The 23,050-nt window shown below is 56.6% G+C and overlaps 2 protein-coding genes across 5 annotated transcripts in view; both read left to right on the forward strand.

Annotated features, from left to right (window-relative positions):
* Positions 1–573: 573 nt before the first annotated feature.
* SLC9A5 (solute carrier family 9 member A5) lies at positions 574–11,284 on the forward strand. 2 transcript variants are annotated; one of them, XM_085234547.1, is made up of 16 exons: positions 574–798; positions 3,957–4,259; positions 4,696–4,862; positions 5,547–5,625; positions 5,817–5,994; positions 6,070–6,290; positions 6,425–6,627; positions 6,890–6,979; positions 7,064–7,134; positions 7,763–7,892; positions 7,973–8,061; positions 8,298–8,424; positions 8,518–8,688; positions 8,831–8,900; positions 9,084–9,215; positions 9,444–11,284. In XM_085234547.1, the coding sequence occupies exons 1-16, from the start codon at positions 648–650 to the stop codon at positions 9,908–9,910; spliced, it is 2,649 nt and encodes an 882-aa protein (XP_085090673.1). In that variant the 5' UTR covers positions 574–647; the 3' UTR covers positions 9,911–11,284. The 2 variants fall into 2 exon arrangements, with proteins under 2 accessions (XP_085090673.1, XP_010716339.2); XM_010718037.3 differs by having other exon boundaries at positions 4,699–4,862.
* A 2,291-nt stretch (positions 11,285–13,575) lies between these two features.
* The window catches only part of PLEKHG4 (pleckstrin homology and RhoGEF domain containing G4), an 84,419-nt gene continuing 74,944 nt past the window's right edge, over positions 13,576–23,050 (forward strand). For 2 of the 3 annotated variants that reach the window (XM_085234545.1, XM_085234546.1), the window contains exon 1: positions 22,056–22,743. In XM_085234545.1, the coding sequence (XP_085090671.1) occupies positions 22,741–22,743 (3 nt within the window). In that variant the 5' untranslated portion in view covers positions 22,056–22,740. Of the gene's footprint in view, positions 13,847–22,055; positions 22,744–23,050 lie in introns of those variants that run through there. The other variant, XM_085234544.1, reaches the window with a different exon arrangement.

Consider the following 23,050-nt stretch of genomic DNA (forward strand, 5'->3'; position numbering starts at 1 on the left):
GGAGACAGCAGGTGATGGGGGCACAGAAGGTGATGCAGGGGACAGCAGGGGGACGGAGGGACAGCAGGGGATGGAGGGGATAGCAAGGGAGATGAAGGGGACATCAGGGTGGTGAAGGGGGGACTAAGGCAGGTGCAAGGAGACCACTGAGGGGCGGGAGGCTTTGGGGCATGTGCAGAGGGACCAGAGCTGGGGTGAGGTGGCATGGAGATGCTGCTTGGGGTGAGCGGAGCAGTGCTGGGGACCAGGAGGTGACATCGGGGTGATGCTGGGGACCAGGGCAGGTGGGACTGCAGAGGTGACACCGCAGCATTGGCTTCTAGGGCAGATGAGGTGACGCTGGGCCAGTGTGGGGGACTGGGGCAATAAAGATGACTGGAGACCGGGGTGGGCGGAGATGGTATCAGGGCAGGTGGGGGTGGCATCGGGCAGCACTGGAGACCGCGGCGGCTGCGGGGGGCGGCACCGAGGCAGGCGGTGGTGACACCTGGACATCGCTGCGACCTGTGCAGCGCCGGGGACCAGGGCGGATGGAGCAGCTCCGGGGCGGGGCGGGCGCTGCGGGGCGGGCCGGGCTCTGCCCCCGCCGTTGTCGGTGACGTCGCGGCGGGGCCGGCGGAGCTGCGGAGCGGCGGAGGTGCGGGGCCATGCATCCCCCGGGCAGCGGCACCCCGGCCTCTCCCGGCCCCGCCGCCGTCCCTCCGGCGGGAGCCGAGCTGCTGCGGTGGCAGTGGCAGGAGGTGCAGGTGCCGTGCCTGGTGGCCGCCTGGATCCTGGTGGCCAGCCTGGCCAAGATCGGTGAGTGCCGCCGGGACGGGGGGCTCCGCGGGTGACGCGGCCCCGGGATGGGCAGCGGTGACAGCTGGGGGGTGGGCTGGCACCGGGCTGAGGGGCGGTCCCGTGTCACCCCGGAGGTGACAGCACGGCGTTCGGTGGCCCACGGAGGGTCACCATTCTTTGCCATGGGGGTGTGATGAGCGGTGACAGAGCAGAGCCCGGCTGGTGGCACCCAGGAGACATGTTGGTGGCCCCCCAGGGTGGGCACACAGGGGACAGCCTGCGGGGTGAGCTGCTGTCGGGTTGGGAGCGGTGCTGGGTGGTCATCGCTGGTGGGTCACGCCGGAGCCACGTGGCACAAAGCGGGCACCCAGGAGGTGTGACAGTGACCTTGAAGCGGGTGTCCTCCTCAAAGTGCTGCTGGGGGAGCGGGGATGCATTAACACCCAGGGCAGGGTGTTGCTGTCACTGTCAACCGCCCTCCTCCTGCTCCAGCATCACCCAGCCCACGGCTGTGCACCTCGCGCTCCATCCTCCCTCGGCCTTCTCGCAGCTAAACCTCTGCAAGGAATAAATCATGAGCTGAGACATCGAGCTCTCTGCCTGCAGCTGTGCCACCTCCAGCTGCCGAGTGCAGCGCAGAGACAGGAGCTCTGGCTCCATGCCTCGTTCTCAGGCAGCTCATCTATTTGGGTTTCCCTTGGTGCATTCCCTTTCCCGCCCCACGTTTGGTTGTGGGGTGGGGTGAGAGAAGCCACCGTGAGCCACCTCGGTGGGCACAGCTTGGTGGCAGTGATGTGACAGCAGTCAGCCATCCCACGGCCTGGGGACGCATCCTACCCCTGCTTCTAGCCCTGGCACTGCTGTGCCCAGGGTGCCCAGGGGCACGGGGGAGGAGATGGGGACGGGGTCAGAGGGTCCCCAAGGGTGGGGTGGCCATGCTGGGTGCTGGGTGCTGGGTGCTGGGCGCGGGCTGGTGCGGAAGAGCTGCTGCCAGCTCTCAGCCCTGTGACTGCAGGGGCGGAAGCGTCCTCAGCGCTGTGTGATGGGGAAGTGAAACTGTAGGCTCTTGTTCTTGGAAACCATCACGATGCCGGGGTGCCCCGAGCAAGCAGCAGGCAAATGCCTGGGGCGGAGAAAACCGGGCTGAGTGTTGGCTTCCTGCGCAGCGAGGCATCATCCAGGCTCTGCTGCCTTTCCTGCTCTGTTTGCTGTGGGGAAGAGGGAAAGGAGAAGTGATAAGCATTGCCCCACAGCCGTCCCTCACCACACAAAGGGCTGCAGGGAGGGGACTGTGGGTCCCAACCTTCTCCCTTTGCATCCAACCCCGCTGCTCCCAGCACCAATTGGTTTTGGTGTCTCTGATCCTGCTGGGGCACAATTAGTGGGCATGGTGCTGATGGGTCAGTGGTTGGACTTGGTGATCTTAGCTTTCTTTTCCAACCTTAATGATTCCATGATTGACCCTGAGCCCCGTGGGGGGGGGGGAGCAGGGTTTGTCCTCAAGTCCTCCCGATGGCGCATCCCGTGCTGGGGATGTCTGGAGCGGGGATGATGCCTCTGAAGTTAATTCACATGTGGCTGAGTTACTGTTGCTGTGGGAACGTTAATGCTGAAATTCTTGCCTAGCGGGTGTAAAATTAGAGCTCTTGCCACCCGTCCCTGCTGCAGAGCAGCTCGTGTGCTGGGATTTGCTGTGAGGGCGGCAATGTGCAGAGCAACAAAGCCAGCAGCGTTCCCATGCCCTGGCTGTGCTTGCAGGGCTTCTCCCATCGATGCTGTGAACTTCTTTGATCAGTGCAGCCATCCTTCTGGTGGGGTGGGTGGACAAGCAACAGGCTCCTCTCACCCAGAACATTCAGGACTGAAATGTGGGGTGGTGGCAGGGCCACCTCCTGATGTGATGGTCTGGAGGCTGTGATGTCCCTTTACTTGAGGATGAGGTGCCTGCTGGTTCCTGGTAATGGCTTTAAGTTGCACCAGGAGAGGTTCAGGTTGGATGTTAAGAATAATTTATTCTCCCAAAGAGCAGTGATGTGGTGGCACAGCTCCCAGGGAGGTGAGGAAGTCACCATCCCTGGAGGTGTCCCAGAGCTGTGAGGATGTGGCACTGAGGGATGTGGGCAGTGGGCACGGTGGGGTTGGGGATCTGAGAGCTCTTTTCCAACCTTAATGATCCTACAGTGCCTTCAGCTGATGGCCAAGTTGTGTCACAGCCCTGGGATGTCACCAGTGATGACTGCAAGACCTCCGTGGTGGGAGGCAGGAGAAATACAAAGGAATCTGTGGGTTGCCCTGCTGATTTTGCCAAGAGGCTGCAATGATTTGGGTTTACACGGGGACAAGGCTGCCACAGAGAGCATGTCCCCACTGCTGGCTGGCATGATGTGGCCTTGTGCCATCAGGCTGCTTGCCACAGGGCTAATATATGAATATGAGGGTGTGATCAGCTTGCTCCATTAAATACATCCTCTTTCATGGCTTGCTGGAATAAGCTGATTATTGCAAGCATCCCTTCATCTGCAGCTCTCGCATACTTTCTGTTTGCATGCAGGTAGGTCAGCCAGCACTCTGGCCGACGCGCTCGTGCTGCAGTGTTTGCATGCTGCTCCACCTGCATGCTCAGACAGCTGCAAACAAGGTCACCCATCACCAGGGCTGTGTGGGGTATATTGTGTTCCTGTGACCAGGATGCCTCACTTGAACAGCAGCCAGCACTGCTTGCAGCGCTAAAAAAGCAAAATGCCCAACTGCTTGGCTTATATGGCAGCGATCTGGGAGGTGGAGGACCTGAAATCCTGATCTGGGACAGGCTCAGAGCAGACAGACACGTGCAGTAGAAACATGGAAGCCAGTTCCTGAGCTTCTCTCAAGGTTTACACCATTGGTGAAAAGACCCTGGGCTGGGTAGAGCTGCAGTCCATCCATGGAGTTCCCGGGGAGGGAAGGAGCCCGATGTCCTCAGGCTGATGTCAGACCGCAGCACAGCCTTCCTCCTGGGGGGGTGATTGGCACAAGCACCTCATTTAGAGCTTTAGGGACTGGGCTTTGTGATGGTAGCAGGGCAGCCAAGTGAGCCAACTAGCCGGGAGGTCTTCTGCTCACATGCGGTCGGCGGACCCAGGGTGCTCTGTCCCTGTGCCAAGCCGGCTGATGCTCACATTCTTCCTTCCCTTCAGTGTTCCACCTGTCCAGAAAGGTGACATCCGTCGTGCCGGAGAGCTGCCTCCTCATCCTGCTGGGGCTGGGCCTGGGCGGCATCGTGTTGGCCGTGGCCAAGAAACCCAAATACCAGCTGGAGCCCAACATGTTCTTCCTCTTCCTCCTGCCCCCCATCGTCCTGGACTCGGGCTACTTCATGCCCAGCCGCTTGTTCTTCGACAACATCGGCGCCATCCTCACCTACGCAGTTGTGGGCACGCTCTGGAACTCCTTCACCACCGGCACCGCGCTGTGGGGCCTGCACCAGGCAGGGCTGATGGGTGGGTGCTGGGGGAGCCCACATCACCAAAAGGGGCGGGAAGATGCAAAACACTCCCAAATTTAGAGCCCTGGCGTGGATCCCATAGCTTTCAGGAGCTGGGAATGATGTTCTGGCAGGACCAGCAAGTGTGGAGGACAGAGGGGACCTTCTCGGCATCGGGCTGACTCATGTCTTTGCTATTTTTGTCGCCGACCTTGGCTAGCTCTGCTGGCTCGCTGCCGTGTTCCCTGTCCTCGGCTGGAGCTGCTGGCCCTGCTTGGCCTGGGCCTTCTTCTGAGCTCCTCTGAGCCCGGAGGAACCTCTTGGTGCCTGGTCCAAGCTCTTCTCATGTGCCAAACCCCATGCCACCCCACCGTAGGGAGACCTCAGATGGACAGGCTTGTTTCACCTTCACGGGGAGAATGACTCGCCTCACCTCTATCCTTCTGTCCCAGCAGATCCAGGTGTGGAAGCTGGGCTGATGGATTTCCTGCTCTTCGGCAGCCTCATCTCGGCTGTGGACCCTGTGGCGGTGTTGGCAGTTTTTGAAGAGGTCCACGTAAACGAGACCCTCTTCATCATTGTGTTTGGCGAGTCCCTCCTGAATGATGCTGTCACAGTGGTGAGTTGGAGCCAGGGGGGCCCTGCAGTCCTAATGACAATGAGGGTGGTAAGGCACTGCAGCAGGTTGTCTGGAGAAACTTTGGGTGCCCCATCCCTGGAGGTGTTCAGCATCAGGTTGACAAAGTTTGGGCAACTTTATGTAGTGAAAGATAGATGAGAGGTAATGGCCTTAAGTTGCACTAGGGAAGGTTCAGAGTGGATGTTAGGAAAAATTTGCTCTCAGAAGGAGTGGTGAGGCATTGGAACAGGCTGCCCTGGGAGGTGGGGGAGTCCCCATCCCTGGAGGTGGTCAAAAACAGTGGAGATGGGCAGTGGGCATGGTGAGGGTGAGCTGGAGTTGGACTTTGTTATCTTAGTAATCTTTTCCAACCTGAATAACTCTATTGATTCTGTGTCCTGCCATGCTATGGGATTGGGCTGGATGACCCATAAGAGTCCCTTCCAACCCAAATCAGTCTGCGCTCCTATGAAAGTGAGCCCAATATGGGCCAGGCACTGGAATCCCCCAGAATGGGCAGAGGGTGCAGGTGACATCCCCAGACTGGGGGCAACCCCGTGCCATTGGGTCCTTCCACTGTGCTGGCCTCAGGGGAATGCTTGGGTCCATCCTGCCCACCTGTGCTAACCCTCCCATGATAGGGAGTTTCTCTGCCATTCCCAAAGGACTTTGCATTGCCTGCAGGTGCTGTACAAGGTCTTCAACTCTTTTGTGGAGCTTGGCCCAGCACACATCCATGCCACGGACTATGTGAAGGGGGTAGGTGAGTATGTGCCCCACCAGCTCTTCCTATAGCATAGAGAACAAGGGAGGAGCATGGGTGCTGTCGTGCTGTGGGCAATCACTAAGCCCATCTCAGCCATCACCACTGGATGCTTTGGTGGGGAGTCAGGTGGGAGCACGGGGCTTGGCAAGGGGTCTCACCAAAGATGCAACCCAACCTCTTCCCCTCAGCCTCCTTCTTTCTGGTGAGTCTGGGGGGCACGGCCGTGGGGCTGCTCTTCGCCTTCCTTCTGGCCCTCATCACACGGTTCACCAAACGTGTGCGCATCATCGAGCCGCTCTTCGTCTTCCTCCTGGCCTATGTTGCCTACCTGGCTGCCGAGATGGTCTCGCTCTCCGCCATCCTGGCGTGAGTACCGGGGAGCCCCAGGAAATCAGGGGTGCTCACCACAGGGTCACGCCAGCTCCTTCTGCCCCTCTGCAGAGTCACCTTCTGTGGGATCTGCTGCAAGAAGTACGTGGAAGCCAACATCTCCCAGAAATCCCGCACCACGGTCAAGTACACCATGAAGACGCTGGCCAGCAGCTCAGAGACCATCATCTTCATGTTTCTGGGCATGTCAGCTGTGGACACTTCCAAGTGGACATGGGACACCGCGCTGGTGCTGGGCACCCTGTTCTTTATCCTGCTCTTCAGAGCTGTGGGTCAGTCTGTCCTGCTGTCCCAGCTATTTTCTTGCCAAAAAGCAGCAGTCTCCAAGAGCGGCTCCTGACTTTGGCTTTGCCTCATCTATGGGGCTCCGGTGGCATCCCAGACTCTCGTCCTCGTTCTTCTCCAGGTGTTGTCCTCCAGACTTATGTCCTCAACCGCTTCCGCCTCATCCCCCTGGACAGGATTGACCAGGTGGTCATGTCATACGGTGGCCTCCGTGGAGCCGTCGCCTTCGCCCTGGTCATCCTGCTGGACAAGGCAAAGGTGAAAGCCAAGGACTACTTTGTGGCAACGACCATCGTGGTGGTGTTCTTCACTGTCATCGTGCAGGTGAGAATGGGCACTTTGCCCTTGGGGAGCAGCACCATGGGCAGATGCCAGCCTTGGGGTCTGGAGGAGCACGACCTGGTCATAGGTACCAGGTGTCAGATCCCCATAATGCCATCACACGGATCCAAAGCACAGTGGGAGCATTGTACGTGGCTGTCACTATCAATGCCCCTGGTCACTTTGTGCTCCTTTTGCTCTTAAGCCCTATCCACGCACCCTCTTGCCCTCCCAATCTTTCCCATGCCCTCTCCTGCCACTCCAGGGCCTCACCATCAAACCACTGGTGACGTGGCTGAAGGTGAAACGCAGCGACCACCACAAACCCACACTGAACGAGGAGCTACACGAGCATGTAGGTGTTCCCTGCAGCGCCAGGATGAGGTATGCTTAGCCTGAGTCACTCTCCACCACTCTCACCCTTTTCTCCTCACTCCAGGCCTTTGACCACATCCTGGCAGCAGTGGAGGACATCGTGGGACACCACGGCTACCACTACTGGCGGGACAAGTGAGTGTCTTGTCTGCTGGCATTCAGCTGGACGGGGTGGTATGGCAGGCATGGGGACATCCCAAGGTGGATAGTCCTGCTGTGGGCAAGGCAGCAGGACCAGGAAGGGGTATGTCTGTCCATCTGCATGGTACAATGCAAACCACTGCTCCAGAAGTGTCCTAACGAGAGGTTGGGCAGAGGTGACTTAGGGCACAAGGTGGCATTGTCCATGCTGGAGCTGCTGCAGGACTGTGGTGGCCGTGATGTCATTGTGCCTCCCCAGATAGAGATGCACTGGATATTGAGGAAGGAACTGTTAAAATTTTGAGAGTGTTTGTCTGCAGAATCACAACAGGAAAAGTGTGCAGAGAGCCTGCTTCCTGGAGGGAAGCTCTGTCTGGGCAGCTCCACCAGCTCCAGCCCTGCATCCGTCACTGGGTCTCCAGTTTCCCCTTGGCTGGGGGACAACGTGGCAGCATGTCCTGTCCCCTCCTATTGTCCTGTGCCAGGGTGTTCCCAGGCACAGCCTTCTCTCTCCATGCTTTGGGCACTTTGGGCTTTGCATGGGAAAACGTCCAATGACCACTGTATCCATCCATCCATCCCCTGTAGGACTTCAGCCACCCACATGTCCATCTTGCTACAGGTGGGAGCAGTTTGACAAAAAGTACCTGAGCCAGCTCCTGATGAGGAAATCTGCCTACAAGCTGCGGGATGAGATCTGGGATGTCTACTACAAGCTGAACATCCGTGATGCCATCAGCTTTGTGGACCAGGTAGGGGTGTGTGGTGGGAGCTGGGTCCCACTGGATGAGGTGGTGGGAACCCCTCCAGACCATCTCTGTCACTCCCCCAGGGTGGCCACGTGCTGTCAGCTGCCAAGCTGGCACTGCCCTCCATGCCCAGCCGCACATCCATGTCAGAGTCGTCGGTTACAAACCTGCTGTGAGTGCAAGCATCCCTCTACATCCCAGCCTCTGGGCAGCACTCCCTGGCTGCATCATTCCTGGGATGGGCTGGGCCCATTGGGATTGGGTGGATCCATTGGGATGGGTCGGATCCATTGGGTTGGGCACGATCCGTTGTATTGGTTGGGTCCATTGGGATGGATTGGATGTGCACCAGGATGTGCACGATCCATTGGGATGAGCCAGATCCATTGGGATGCTCCAATTCCCCAGGAGGGAGAGCGGGAGTGGTGCATGCCTGGACCTGCAGGTGATCGACACGGTGCGGAGCCGGCGGGACAAGGAGGATGCAGCCATGCACCACGTGCTGCGTGGGAGCCTCTACAAGCCCCGGCGGCGGGTGAGCGCTGCCGCCTGCAGCAGGAGCAGGGATGGAGGGTGCTGCGCGGAGCTGGCTGCTCACCCTGTGTCTCTTTGCCTCTCCCTCGGCCAGTACAAGGCCAGCTACAGCCGTCACTTCATCTCTCCAGATAAACAAGAACGCCAAGATAAAGAAATCTTCCGGCAGAACATGAAGAGGCGCCTGGAGACCTTCAAGTCCACCAAGCACAATGTCTGCTCCTCCAAGACCAAAGCCAGGCTGAAGGAAAAGGGCAGGAAGAAGGCAAGCAATTCCCAAATTCCTGCTCCCCTACTAGATATGGGGTAGTGAGGTCCTGCGGGGTCCATGGTGTGCTGCAGGCCTTTGGCATCTGCAGAGCCTGGGGACGGGGTTGGGTCCCATTCAGATCCCTCTCCCTCTACAGAAAAACATCTCTCTGCCCAGCGATGCACCCAATGGGAGGACGCACAGAAACGTCCCCTGGCAGGAGGCGGGTAAGGAGGTGGCAGGATTGGTCCTCAGAACCTGCAAGGGGACTCACTGGGGGGGCATGGCAGCAGCATGCTGTCCATGCTTGGTGGCACTGGGGTTATGCTGGCACCAGATCGTTCTCCCATGGGTGCAGGGGGGCAGCTCTTAGGGTAACCATCCTCCATACACCCCCTGTGTGGCTGCAGCTCCTGTGCTGGTGACGGTCAGCTCTGATGAGGAGGAGAGCGATAGCTCAGAGACAGAGAGAGAGGATGATGAAGGGATTGTGTTCATCGCTCGTGCCACCGATGAGGTCCTGCAGGGAAAGGCAACCCCAGGTAGGCATGTTAGTCCTTCCACTGCCTATGGAGCAAGGTTGGCTTGGGCTGGGCAAGAACAAAGTGAATGGAGCGCGAATGGGAGAGCTGCTCTTCTCTGTGGCCATGGAGGCACAGCAGAGCCTCCAAAATGGGCCAGATCAGAAGGATCTCCATCGGTAGTGGGGTCTGAAAGAGCAGGAGCCACGCATTATTCCCCTCTGTCCTTCCTTCCTTCTGCACCCCCAGGCAGCTTGGATGTCTGTCCCAGCCCCTGCATCATCCCACCATCACCCACCTTGGCAGAGAAGGAGCTGCCATGGAAAGGAGACCAGGCTGACCTGGCTGTTTACGTCTCCTCGGAGACCACCAAAATCGTGCCGGTGGATATGCAGAAAGCATGGAACCAAAGCATCTCCTCCCTGGAGAGCATCGCCTCTCCTCCAGGCATCGAGACAGGAGCACAGCACAGGAGGTTCACCCGCCCCATGCTGGAGAAGCAGCCACAGTCAGCAAGCCAGGCGACGCCGGAGCAGGTCTCACGTTTCCAGTTCCCCAGCCATATATCCAAGAGCAGCAGGTCGAAGAGCGACAGCAGCCCCGAGGGTGTGGAGCAGCAGGAGCTGCAGCCCCTGATGGGCACAGAGGAGCAGGGCAGGGGGCTGCCCCCCGCTGAGCACCGGCGGCTTGCATTCAGCAGAGCCAGCCACATCTGAAACACAGCGTGTGGGGCAGACTGCCACCCACCAGCTGCTCCATCGTTGTGCTTCGTGAAGCTTCTGCGTGTCTCCTCCAACTCCAGGAGCAGCCGGAGAGCTTTGGGGCTTTGCTCATGCTGGTGCAAGGCTGGTAGATCGATAGACGTGATGCTGCGAGAGCAGGCACCAGTCCCATCCAACCAGGGGGCACAGACCCCACATCTGGCTCTCTTGTTCTTTGGTCTTTGTCTCCTGTATCACAGCACTGGGAGGCCAGAGGTGTTCCTCCCAGAGGTGGTCTTGATGCCACTGTGGCTGTGCCAGCATGAGGTTTGGGGTTCTGGCTGATGGGCTCCTCCAGCTGACCCTCCAGCCTCTGCAGGAGGCTGCTGAACAACAGCCATCCCCACCCAGCCTCTGGCTTCCAGGACCTGGGTTGCTCAGAGCGCGCTGGGAGAGCAGAGATCGGCCCCTTTCCATGGCAGCTTCGTCCCCTGGGTTCTGGAGGCACTGCAGAAGCAAAGCCATGACCTTCTCAGGACTGAGGTTTGGCTCCACCAGGAGCCAGGCTGCATACGCACAGGGACACTTCTGGCACTCGTTTGGCTGTGCCAGCCCCACACTGCTCATCCAGGTATGCTCCCCATGGCTGAAGCATTCTGTTTTCTGGCTTTACTAGGAGACAGCAGCCCTGCATGGCACCCTTCATTCTGCCTGCATCCCAGTCCCTCTAGTTGCCTGGGGCTCGTCAGCTGGGAGGGCACCAAGGGGAGCAGCGGGGCTGAATGTAAAGCAGGAGCAGAGGAGGTGGGTGAGAGCAGATGGGTCTGGTGGGAGCTGAGTGCATCTGCAAAGCTCTGCCCCTGGCGCCTGTCCCCCAGCCACCCCAGGGCCCACCCAAGAGGGACCCCAGGATCTTGTTCCCCAAGATCTGCTCAGAGCTCAGTGTAGTTGGAGTGGGGATGCTCCAATTTGGGCTGCTAACACCTAACAGCAAGCACATGGCTGCCCATTGCAGCTCCCTGGGGTGCTGGGTCTGCAGGTGTCGGGGTGTTTCAATGCACTGGGTGAACGAGCCCAGCATGGGTCAGGCAAAGCAGCGGCACCTGGTACTGCTAGCAAGGCCGTTCTGCTCTGTACCTGCCCTGCCAACTGGAGCATGAGGTTTTTAAAAGGTTTTTATATAGTTTTGCATTTCTTGTATGCCTTATTCCAGTTTTGATTTCTGAGATTGGGCCATATTAAATCTCTAGCTGGGTCAGTGTTTTCTGTAGCCATGGGCACCACGAACAACTCCAGACTTAGTATCTTATTTGCAAGAATATTGTTTTAATGTGAAACTATATGCAGAGTATTTTGTAATGTTCAATAAATCAGAGTTGGAGCAGGTGGCACGGTCTGGACTCGGGGCTTGCTGGGGACCTCTGCGTGCTTTGCTTCCTCCGGGTTGGGTTTGCGGCCCCTCCTGCACCCGTGGCGTTTTGTCAGTGCTTATTCTCCTCCTCCAATCTCTGTCTTTCCCTTTCCTGCCTGCACAGAGCTGTTCCTTCCAGCACAGCACAGTTCCATCTCTTTCAGCCTAAAAATACCAAAGAGCCTCAGTGGAAAAACACAAAAACCGGGCCAAACCACGAGCACATGTGCCCAAACCTCTGCTTCTCCAGGACGGAGCAGGGCTCAACAAATTAGCTGCTTGTCAGGCTGTAACCCAGAACATACAGCCCTCCGACTGTTATTATAAGCAATCCCATCCTGGAGCTGTCTGACTGCTGCAGACCATTCTGCACACAGGCTTCTCCCAGCACTGCCATTAGATCTGCACATTTTTTCCACAATGATTTACTTTCTCCGATGCTTGGCTTCTCCAGTTTCCCCTTTTTCCCAGAACTTGTGAAGTCAGCAGAGGGTGCGAGGCAGTGCCAGCAATGGGGCATCAGCAGGATGCAAGAGCCAAGCTGCGGGTGAGGGTTGGTGTTGGCCATCTCCCAGGTCAGCACTGCACAGCATCTCAAAATCATAGCCTTCCCATTGCACGATGAGTACTGGGCTCTTAGGTAAGCTTCAGAAATAGAACAAATCTGTATCTTGTTCTGAGGAGCCCCAAACTGGAGCTGGAATGCAGCTAGGCATCAAACCAAGGGGAATAATCCTTTTCTTGAACTGCCAGCTTCATGTTTTCTGTTGTAGCAAGGGTGTTGTTGACTCAAGGACACCTCGCACTCTTCTTCATTCTGCTCCATCTCTGGAGCACTTCTGATTCTCTCACGTGATGTTTGCAGAATGACCTACACAGACATAAGTGGTGGGAAGCTGCTGAATGGGCATCCAGCTTCTCACCTCCCACTCCTCCCCAGGTTTTTCAGCAAGCACAAATCACAGCAGAGCCTTTGGCCATACACGTGAGAACAGTGGGAAGGCAAACATGAATTCAGGCAGGGTGTTCAGGCTGACCATGTGTGGGTGGACACATTTTCGGGACCTCAGTCCATTCACTGTTACATTCTGCTCCTGACTGCTCATGTGGGCACTCAGCTCCCACCCTCCTGTAACTCATTTCCTGGGGCCAAGAGAAGCCATGGGGAGCCATGATCAGCTGCTTCTGGTCAGCATTATGGGATGCTGATGGAGAGGATGGGAAGGGTTTTTACTAGGTGGTGGGACATGCAATTTGCAACACAGGATCCTCCACTGGATTGCTAATGTCACCAGGTGGTATCCTGAATGCTCTTGCAGATGGGAAGGAGCTGGCTTCCCCTCTGGCCTGTTTGGATGAGGTATCTGCATGTTCCATTCTGTATCCACCTTCTGTCCATGGAGTTGCACAGCCACAACTTCACATCACCTATTTTCAGGCTAAGCAGCAGGTCTGTTGCAACCCAACCAAACCCCACTTCTTGGAGGCAGCTTCGGGAGGCTCAAAGGGTGTGAAGGAGAAGCTCCGTGAAGACCCCATCCCAATCCACCCAGTCCACACAGGGACCTACCTACCCCAGCCATGTTTCAGTGCTAGATCTATCACTGCGTAGCTCTACCAAGCTCTTGGTGCCCAAACCTGCCAATGATCTGACAGAGGATGGCACAGTGGTAACTCACCATCACTCTGTGGCCACCAGCCACCACCTGGGATAAGACCCAGGGTACCCCCTGCCCCAGTGCCCACCGCATCCCTTCTCTCCTGCAGCCACCCTGCCCCATGCCTTCACCAAAAGCCTATCGCGGAGGTGACGACTCACTGTCACTCCTGAATTACCTTGGAGGGATGGACGCCAGCCCCAATCTGCCCCCAAAAAGTTGCCTGTCTGATGGATGTGAGCCATCCTAGGCCACAAAGCACGTCGTCGGTGACTGAGCCGGCATCAATCAGCAGCCGGGGAGGATAATGAGGAACAGATTTGCACTGGGCAGTGGTTCCCATGCTGCGTTCCAGGGCAGAGCAGCCAGGACGGCAGAGCTGCTGCCTTTATGCTTCGTGCTGCACCCCTCTGCCGCGTGTCAAGCCAGTTCCTTGGCTCACCCGTGCCTTCTCACAGTGAGCTTCCCTCTCCTTGCATCCCAGTGTGCAGGGGAGTGAGCTGCAGCGTGGATGGGCTGAGGACAGAAGGATTGGAGGGATCTGCAGGCCAGTAGGAGCTGGGTGGGGTGATCCACACCCCTCTGCGTGGTTCGGATTTCTCTGCTTTTGCCTGGAGGAGCAGACACAGCAGTAGGACTCCCTGCTCTGGAGGACTGCGTGGCCAGGCTGCTGCCACTGGGGACTCTTAAAAAGCAGCCAGGATGGATGCTGACGTGTGGAGGCTTTGATTTCATGAATGTCCCGGATCCTAAAGTCGTGATCTTCTCTACGGCCACAAGGAAGGCGAAGATCCCTGAAGAAGCCATCGAAGTTCCTCTCACCTCACCTTCTGGCATTCCATGCCACACATCCCAGATGCAGGTGAACAGGACCTGACACAGGTGAGCTGGAGTGGGTGGGAGCTGAGGATGCTGTGGGGAGGTGGTACCCATGGAGGTGGTGGGACCGGTAGTCCCAAGATCATGAGCATGTCCTAGGGCCATGGAGAAGGGCCAAAAAAGGGCAAGGTGCCTCTTCTTCTTGCCATGGGGTCCCACTGGAGCTCTGCTGTGTTCGGATGGTCAATGCACATGCATGGGCCTCCTCCTCCTGCAGCCCCACTAAGCCCTACTGTTGATGGAGAGCCTGATAGAGCTTTGCTTTTCCAGAGACCCCCAGCTCCTAAGCCAGGATATTCTGTCTCATCTACCACATACACGCACACATATAGAAATATTTTCTGTGGCTTTCTTTACCTTCTCCTGCTAGCAAAAGCTTTGGGAAGGTAATCCAAAAAGAAAACAATGAAAGCAAATACCTAGGCCCAGAACGTGCTGTGTTTCTTCATGCTGAGATGTGGGGGCTGACTCCTGGGAGCTGACCACTCTAGGAACACGAGCTTTTATTTTCCTGGGCTGAAAGCACCGGCTGAGTAAGCAGATTAGCTGGCCTGCTGCAGGAGGGCTGCATTGTCTGGGGAAAGCGCGTTGGCTAAATAGCAGAATTAGCTGGTGACCTCTGAGAGGCTCGCTCTGATCTTTGTTTTCTCCTGCTAAGGAACAGGCAGAATTGTTATAAATGTTTGATTTCTTTTCTCTCCTTTGCAAGAATAGCTTTTGAAGCAAACAGGAAATTACAATGTGCAATAAAGAGCAAAGAAAGTCAACCAGCTACCTCACTGTGCTTGGATTTGTCTACAAATCCACCTCCACGCGGGGCTTCACTTACCCAAACGCGACTAAGCCGCCCCAAACCTTTACAAGGGCTGAAAGCCTCCACACACGTGCTGCCCCCTGAGGTGCTGCTGTGCTTGGCCAGAAATGGGGCAGCTGTGGGGTGCCAAGTATTGACTGGGAGGCAGGATGGGAGTGGGCTAGCTGCCCACAGACCTGATTATTTGCACTTTGTGGTAGGAAGAGGCAGAAAGTTCATGTGCAAAGTGGCAACCTGTAGCTTGGACAGGTGTGTTCTTCATTGGGTAAAAATTTGGCTGGAGGGTTGGGACCAGAGAGTGGTGGGAATGGAATTACATCCAGCCAGCGGCCAGTCATGAGTGGTGTTCCCCAGAGATCAGGACTGGGGCCTTTCCTGTTTGATATCTTTATTGATGATCTGGACAAGGAGACTAAGTGCACCCTCAGTATGTTTGTAGATGACACCACGTTAGGAGAAAGCGATCATCTGCCCGAGGGTATGAAAGCCCTGCAGAGGAATACAGATGTGCTGGATCAGTGGGCTGAGGCCAACTGCATAAGCTCCAACAGGACCGAGTGGGGGGTCCTGCACTTCTGTCACAATACCCTCATGCATCACTATAGGGTTGGGACGCAGAGGGGGGAGTGGGTCAGTCTCTGCTTCCAGGTGACAGTGATGAGAGTGATGGCCTTGATTTGCACCAGGGGAGGGTCAGGTTGGGTACTGGGAGCAATTCCTTCTCTGACAGAGAGAGTGCTGGCACAGCTGCTCAGGGAGGTGGGGAAGTCCCCATCCCTGCAGGTGTCCCAGAGTTGCAGGGATGTGGCATTGAAGGAAATGGTTTTAAGTTGAGGGAAGGAAGATTTAGGTTGGATGTCGGGGGAAGTTCTATACAGAGAGAGTGGTGAGGTGCTGGAACAGCTGCCCAGAGAGGTTGTGGATGCCCCGTCCATCCCTGGAGGTGTTCAAGGCCAGGCTGGATGGGGCCCTGGGCAGCCTGGGCTGGTATTAAATGGGGAAGTTGGTGGCCCTGCCTGTGGCAGGAGGGTTGAAGATTCATGATCCTTGAGGTCCCTTCCAATCCTGGCCATTCTGTGATTCTGTGATGTGGGCAGTGGGCATAGTGGGGGTGGGCTGGGGTTGCGCTTCAGGATCGTATTGGTCTTTTCCACCCTTAATGATTCTATGATTCCAGTCTATGAGGTGCAGGCAGGAGGGACCATGCACAAGGTCAGCGGCTAATAAACTAATTACCATTCCTCATTTAATTATAGACAGCCCCCCCGCTGCGCTGCTTGACAAGAGACTGCCCTGCACACAGCCCTAGGTCAGCCTGGCTGCCTCCGTCTGTGCTGCTGACCTGTGATTCTAATTAACACCCACCAGCCTAATTGCATGGGGCCTCTGTGTTGAGGCGGGTGGGTGGGCGGCCAGAATCAATGCGGCCCTGCAGGGCAGAGGGGTGGGAGAAGAGAGGCTGGTTCCCTTCGGGGGGCTGTGTGGGAAGGAGGGGCCGGTTTAGGGCACAGCCCTCAGCCCCGAGCAGGCCCCGGCCGAAGCCCCGGCACGGCCGGCAGGTGTCGCCCCGGACCGCGGCCTCGTCCCGGGCTGCTGCCTCCACGCGAGGTCGGGGATGCGGCCTGCCCGAAACGGGGCAAGATGGCGGCTGGGCCTCTACTGATGGGGGGATGTGTGGATATCTACATGTAGTCTTATGTGGGTTGTGAGCAGAGGGTTGGGAAATGGTGCCCCGGGGGCATCACGGGCTCCTGTGTGATTGCAGAAGGTATGGGGGCCAGCCATCCTGCCAGTGCTGTGCGTTGGGCTGATGCTTGCTCTGCTCCTTGGACTTGGCATGGAGGAGGTGCGTAGGACAGACCAGGGATAGATGGAGCATCAGTCTCACAGCCACCTGTAACCCGGCTTTCCTGGAGGCCCCCAGTATAATGTGACTGATCTCTGCCACATCTGAGCCTCCTGGTCCTTTCCCGTGCTGGCTGTACTGTGCTCCCATCAGAGAATCATCACAGAATCCTTGGCATTGGACCTTAAACGCCCTCTGCTCCCACTCCCTGCACTGAGCAGGAACACCCATAGCTCTGTCAGTGCGCAGAGCCCCATTCCCTGTCTGCAGGGATGGGGCAGCACCAGCTCTCCGTGCAGCCTGTGCCACTGCCTAAAGTAAAGAACTTCTTCCTTAGTTCCAATCTAAAATGATGTGGGAGCAGAGATCCACAAGCAGAGCGGGTCTGATGGAGAAGAGACGAGAGGAAAGGGGGAGAGACCAGTGACAAGGCAGGGAGGGGCACGAGTCCCCTTCCTTCACCTATCTCGAGCTGTATTTACTAACTTGGTAGTGCTCTTTAGCTCTGGTGCCAAGGAAGTGCTTTCGTGGAGAGCAAAGGTCTTCTGGTGTAGCACCCACAACCTCTTCCAGGAGCCCACCATGCCCCATGTCCCTCTGCTGTGGCTCCCTGCCATGTGTCCTGCTGCAGGCATTCCCCAGGGTTCTCTCCTCTAATTGCCAGCTATCTACAACCCAGAGCAGACGGGTGCCCAGGGAGCCTTCCCATCCCCTTCTGGGCTCTGGAGATGTAGTCAGCACAGGGGGCTACAGACTCCCTTGGGGAGAAGACCCTGACACCCCAGCAACTGCTGTACGCCTGCTGCTAAGTTGTTTCAACCTCAGCCTGGAGCCTCGTGGAGCTCCTCAGTTGAGGCTGAGATGGAGGAACTAGATCTCTGACTTCAGCATAAGCTGGTAAGCCTGGAGGAAGGCAAAGCCCACACCTGCACTGGGGAGGTCAGCTCTGGGCAGGTTGTTGTTCCCCTGTTAGGAATAACAGCAGGATTAAGAGTGCTGTAGGAAGCACCTGGAGGACCAGTGGCGGGGCTGGCATGTGTTAAGCAGGCAGTGCTGAGCCCAGGCAAAGTTAGAGCTGGTCTCAGGGAACGCCCATGCAGCTCTGTAAAGCACTGATTACATGCCCACAGCTGGAGCTGCACCTTGGGGCGATTGCTTTGCCTCAGTGAGTGCAGATCTAACCCAGCTGCTTCTCCCTCTGCTCTGGAGGAGCAGACTGCAGGGAGGTGAAAGCTTTCCTTCTCTGCCATGGGAGAATGGTTTGCAGGATCTGCTGGGATCTGCTGGGTGCAGGCTGCTCTACAAGTGCTGGATGTAAGTGAGGGGTTTGTGAGGGGGGCTGGGGCAGGATGCTCATCCTTTAGGGATGGTAATCTGCGGGGTCAGAGTTCCTGGAGCAGGTTGATGGAAGTGTTGTGGTCTGGTGCTCTTTGGGTACTGGGGAGCCGCTGGTGCTGACCCCAATGAGTGCCCAAGCTGTGGTGGGCACAAGCAGTGGTTGTTGGTGGATCCCTCCTTCTCAGAAGCAAGGTGTTACAGCTGGAACCCTTCCCTCCTAGCTGGGTATAACTCATTTTGAATCACTTTTGGGATGCCCAGATGTGTGTGTCTCAGTGCTTGCCTACTTCTCTTGTTGCTCAGCGCCCACTGGGTGCCTTGGTAAGGGCTCTGTCTGCTTCTTGTGTTGAAGCTGGACACAGGGCAGTGACATAAGAGCCGGTGGTTCAGAAGCATGGGGTGGAGGGCATCCATTCTTCCAACCTGTGCTCTGTCACACAAACCTGGAAAGAGGAGTGGGCCCTGGCAGCAGTGACCAAGGACCCTGTTTGAAGAAGCTGAGAACCCCTGTGCTCCATGTGTGGGGGACACAGCCCTGCCAGGCTGGGCCAGGAAAGGTGAGGTGCCCATGGGCACGTCTAGGTTTGAGCTGAGCAGTCTGAGAGTAGAGTAAACATGCACTGCTGGGATTGAATATCACACAGCACCGCTGCCAGCAGGGCTGGTTAGCGTGGGTAGGTAAACAGATGACTGTTCCATGCTACTAAGCTTGTGAGATCTGGAGAGAGATGGGTCACTTTCAGACTGCTCTTCAGAGAAAGCCAGTCTGCCCTTATCTAACCAGAGATAGTGGTGGGGTCTGAAGCAGCCAAGAAATAGAAATCATCTCCTGTAAAGCTTCCTGGTGGTTGCCTGCATGCCAGGTTTGTGTGTGGCACTGAATGGCTTCTTGAAGTGTAAACTGGAGACCTGGTAATTGAGTGGCTCTTGTGTCTTGAGGTTGTGAGTGTGACCAGCTGTTGTTATGTTGTCTCTTATCCACTCCTTCTGGGAAATCACACAGTGATTATATTTCTGGCTTAAGACACTTTTTTCCTGATCAGGCTGGGCCTCACAAAGAGGTTGCCACTTAGAGGTAATTACTTGCTTTCAAGGCTGAATGTCTCTTGAGGATTCCAAATAGAGGATTATCAAATTAATTAGTTAAACCAAGAGGTACTCTTGTGAAACCAAGGCCTTCTTGTGATCTGAAATAAAGGTTTAAATATTATTAAGCCGCATTTCACTCTCTCGTGTTCCTAACGGGGAGAGGACTCGCTCAGTCCTGCAGTGTTGTTGGTGCTGAGGGCTGCTTGCAGCACTTGTTGTTTCCTTTGACTAAACCTATTTCAAGTAAACATCCATCACCGGACTTAAGGCACCTGCTTGTACTGAGCAGGATCTGATGCTGCTTCTTGGTGGCTTCCCATGTCCCTGCATGCTGATGGGGTTCACAGTGGGTGGCTTGCTGTGATCGTAACATGATGAAGCTGTATTTTGAGAGCACAGCTTAATCCATGGGACATCTGCACAGCCATGTGTGTGGACGTGGGAGGTGGCGGAGAGCCTCGGTGCAGCAGATGCATGGAAGTGGATTTGGAGTCATCTGGTTTGCCACCACCTGCTCCTGGGCTCTCCTTGCCCCTGGAGGTGCCCATCAACACGGGAGACTCCTTGTGCTGAGCATAACACTGCTGTTCATGCTGAGTTAATGTGGAGTGCATGGGGTGTTTTGCTGCGAGCTGCTGGCTGCTGTAGGGAGACTGTCTAGCTTTCATTGCACAACTTCCCCTAGGTCAGAAGATGTCCTTATCTGGCATCCAAAACGTCTGTGTCTCCTCCAGAACAGCTGAGTCCTGTTGGTAACAGTACTGAGCTCTCCCTGCTTTGCACAGCTGAGAAGTAGACCTCTAATAGCAGGGGCTCAAAGCAGAGCGACTGCCTGTGCTCTCTTCCTGTCTGCCTGGGGCCTCAGCGGGCACTTTGATAGCAGTGCAGCTCCAGAACCCAGCTCCAGAAAAGGGGAAGCGTCCAGCAGGACCCCACCACCGCATGCCAGAGTGGTTCCCTCGATGTAAAACTGCCTGTGGGTCTGTGCAAAGGACCTGGATCTGTGTGCTTGGCCCAGCCAACGCTTTGGGCAGGCTGTTTGGTGCCAGGGGCTCCTGGCCACTTCCTTGCCCCTTCCTGGCTTACAGCAGACTTCTGCACTGGCATCAGCAATTAATATTCAACATGAGAAAACCACAGGGCTCGTGTAAGAGTGAGGAGCTGCTCTGCAAGGAGACAGTACGAGCCTGTGTTGGGGAACAAGCGTGGCATTGTTGTGCACCACACTCGAGGGGCTGTTCAACACCCACTGGAGTGCTGGCTGCAGCTGGCTGCCATGTGCTGGTGGAAGAAACAGATCTCTGATGCAGCAGACGAGGGAGAGGCCGCTTTGCAGTAAAAAAAAAAAAAAAAAAAAAAAAAATTATCTATATTAGGATCCAGCCAAGAGTAAACAGCACCATGATGTTCCCTGCTGCTCTGCAGCAGGGCACAGGAAATCATATCACTGCCATTGGCTGCGATGGGCGAGCGGAGCCTGGGATGGGGGAAGATGCTGAGCTGCTCTCCTGTTAGACAGCCCCTTCCCTCACTGCTTTTGCACATACAACCATTGAATTTCATGTGGTGTTGGCCTGGGAACTTGCAGAGAGCTCTCTGTTGTTATATCTGTGGCTAAGACATCTGCTGCATTTCAAAAATCATGTGCTAATGACTGCATAGTATGAGTAGCACTGGGGTAGCAAGTGCTGGCTGATGGTCTGGATAGCACCTGGCTCTGTACCTGATCATAGAGGTGGAAAATGTGATGGAAACTGGATTTGAGGGGTGTGTGTGTGTGTGCACTTACATTGTGCCCTCCTTGTCTGTGCTTAAGGGGATGCTGCAGACTCCTACACAGCCCTCAGAGCTGCCCCCCTTCTCTGCCTGGCTCTCAAAGAGCTGCAGTTAGGTGTTTGATAATCCTTAATCCTGCTGCTGACTGGGGCTGCAGGAGAAGCCAACTTTGTGCTCCCAGGGTTGAGAAGAGCTGATAGCTGCTCTCCTGGAGCTGTTAGTAGAACAGCTCAGCATCTCTGCTAGCACTTGTCACAGCCAGCTGGATGCCACGTGTCTTGCACAGACATCACTCTCTGCTGCCTTTCTCAGTGTGGGGACGGCCCATGGGACGCTTCCAGCACCTGCTGGAGCTATGGTCGTGAGCTGAGAGATGTTCTTTGGGGAATAAATGAAGGGCAAAGCTGGCTCGCAAACGTAGCCTTGTGCGGGCACTGAAGTCTGCACTCAGAGGCTCTGCTAGGGAAGTTTCCTCATCCTTCTGCTGTGAATTTGACAAGGAGGGAAAGGCTTTCTGCACACAGAGGCAGGATTATAGATTCCTTTTAAGGATGCTGGGGATGGTAACAACTGGGTGGTTGGTTGTGATCCTCTCTGCATCTTGGGGATGCTGTCCTTCACCCAGCCTGACCACGCTTGGTGTGGGCAGGAGCTCCATGGGGAACTTGCAGTGGGGAACTGCAAGGAGGAGGCGAGCAGCCGCTGATGGCTGTGGGAAAGGCTGTGCCAGCAAGGACTTCAGAAGATAAGTGCTAAACAGTGATGCAGCTGCTCCGCTGTTGCATCCCATCTAGGAGGGCCTCTCTTTCTGCTTAAGGAAAGCAAGCTGAACTCCTGCAGGGACAGTCATCCATCCCTGCTGCCCTTGGCTGGAGCAGCAGAGGGCTTTGGCAGCAGCTGCCGCCACCCAGCTTGCTGAGCCTGTCCCTGCAGGGACCGCGGTCCCTCTTGCTGTAGGTCTCTGAATCTCCCTTCCCCTTGGCATGCACCGCTTTGTCTCGCCGTCACCAGCAGCAGGGTGCCAGCACCCTGGCCTCCAGACTTGGAGGTCCATCCCTAACGAGGTCCACGCCACCCCAAATCCTGCAGCCCAGCCCCACGCCCCATCCCCAGAGCTTCTCCTGGGGGTCGCTTCCCGCTGTGCCCCAACAGGCCTGGGGTGCCGGCACCTGCCTCCCCCTCCCCGCCGGCTCTGCCCTTTCCCGTTATTGCTTCTGGAGGCTGTTGTCTGCCTGCTCGGTGACCTTCCCCGCTCTCAGGGGCAGTATTTTGGCCCCCGGCCATCTTAAACAATTAATGGAGGGGTGGAGAAACTTGCCATGTTAAATTACTTCCTCCTTTGGGAGGGGGCGAGGTCTCTGCTTCTCGCCTGATCCCAGTGCAGTTTGTTGCCGCTGCCTGAAGCGGTCACTGCCTCTCTCGTTTGCCTTCCAGAAGTTAGAAAAAACAGCTTTTTCTCAGTGCTCTTTGCTTATTTCTCGGTGTTTTTGCCCAACCCTCAGCATTTCCTCGGCATCTTGCAGAGCGGAGAATCCTCCCTGAACTTACAAAGCCAAGAGGAGTGCGGGGGAGAAAACTTTTGCTGGAAAGCTCCCTGAGAAGCTGGCCACCTCCGTGGGATGTCTGCGGTGGACTTGCTTTCCTCCAGCAGCTCTTCGGATCTTCCCAGGCGATAGCAGCTCTGTGGCACGGAGCATCGCTGCTGAGCAGGCAAACGACGCGCGGGGAGCAGCGATGCCATAGGGACTGGTCGGTGGGGCTGGGGGAGGCAGCACCCCGCGCCATGTCCCTCCACCGCCGAGCACTGGGGTTGGCTGTCAGAGAAACCTTGGAGGTCCCCTGCTCCGTAGTGTCATGAGTTAGATTAGTTGGAGCTGTGCTGGGGGCGGCGAGGGCTTGGATTACAGTCCGGGACTCAAAGTGCTTCAGCGGTTCACGTCGGAGGGGAGAGGAGACGCCCCGTCGCACACATGGAGGAAAAAGAGAAAAAAAGCCACTTTTGGAAGTGAGGGGGGGGAGAAGGAGGCCGGGAACATGGTAAGGAAATCGCCGCGGAGGGCTTTGGAGCAGGGCTGTGCGGGATGGAGCTGTGATGGGGTGATGCTGGAGGTGGGAAGCGGTGCTCCTGTGCTTCCCGTTATTTGGGTGCCAGCCCTGGGGTGGCTGCGGGGACTCGGAGCTCTTGTTGGCACCGATCCCCCGTGGGGTGCTGCTCAGGGCCCTGCAGCAACGGGCTGGGATGGAGCAGAGCAGGCACACCGCTTGGATGCGGGGCTGGAGTCGGTGTCCTGCTGTGGGCACTGCCCCTTTGCAGAGCCTGGGGAAGGGCAGGGCTCCTTTTCCC

The sequence above is a fragment of the Meleagris gallopavo genome, chromosome 13 (assembly GCF_905368555.1).
Source record: "Meleagris gallopavo chromosome 13, MGAL_WU_HG_1.1, whole genome shotgun sequence".
NCBI lineage: Eukaryota > Metazoa > Chordata > Aves > Galliformes > Phasianidae > Meleagris > Meleagris gallopavo.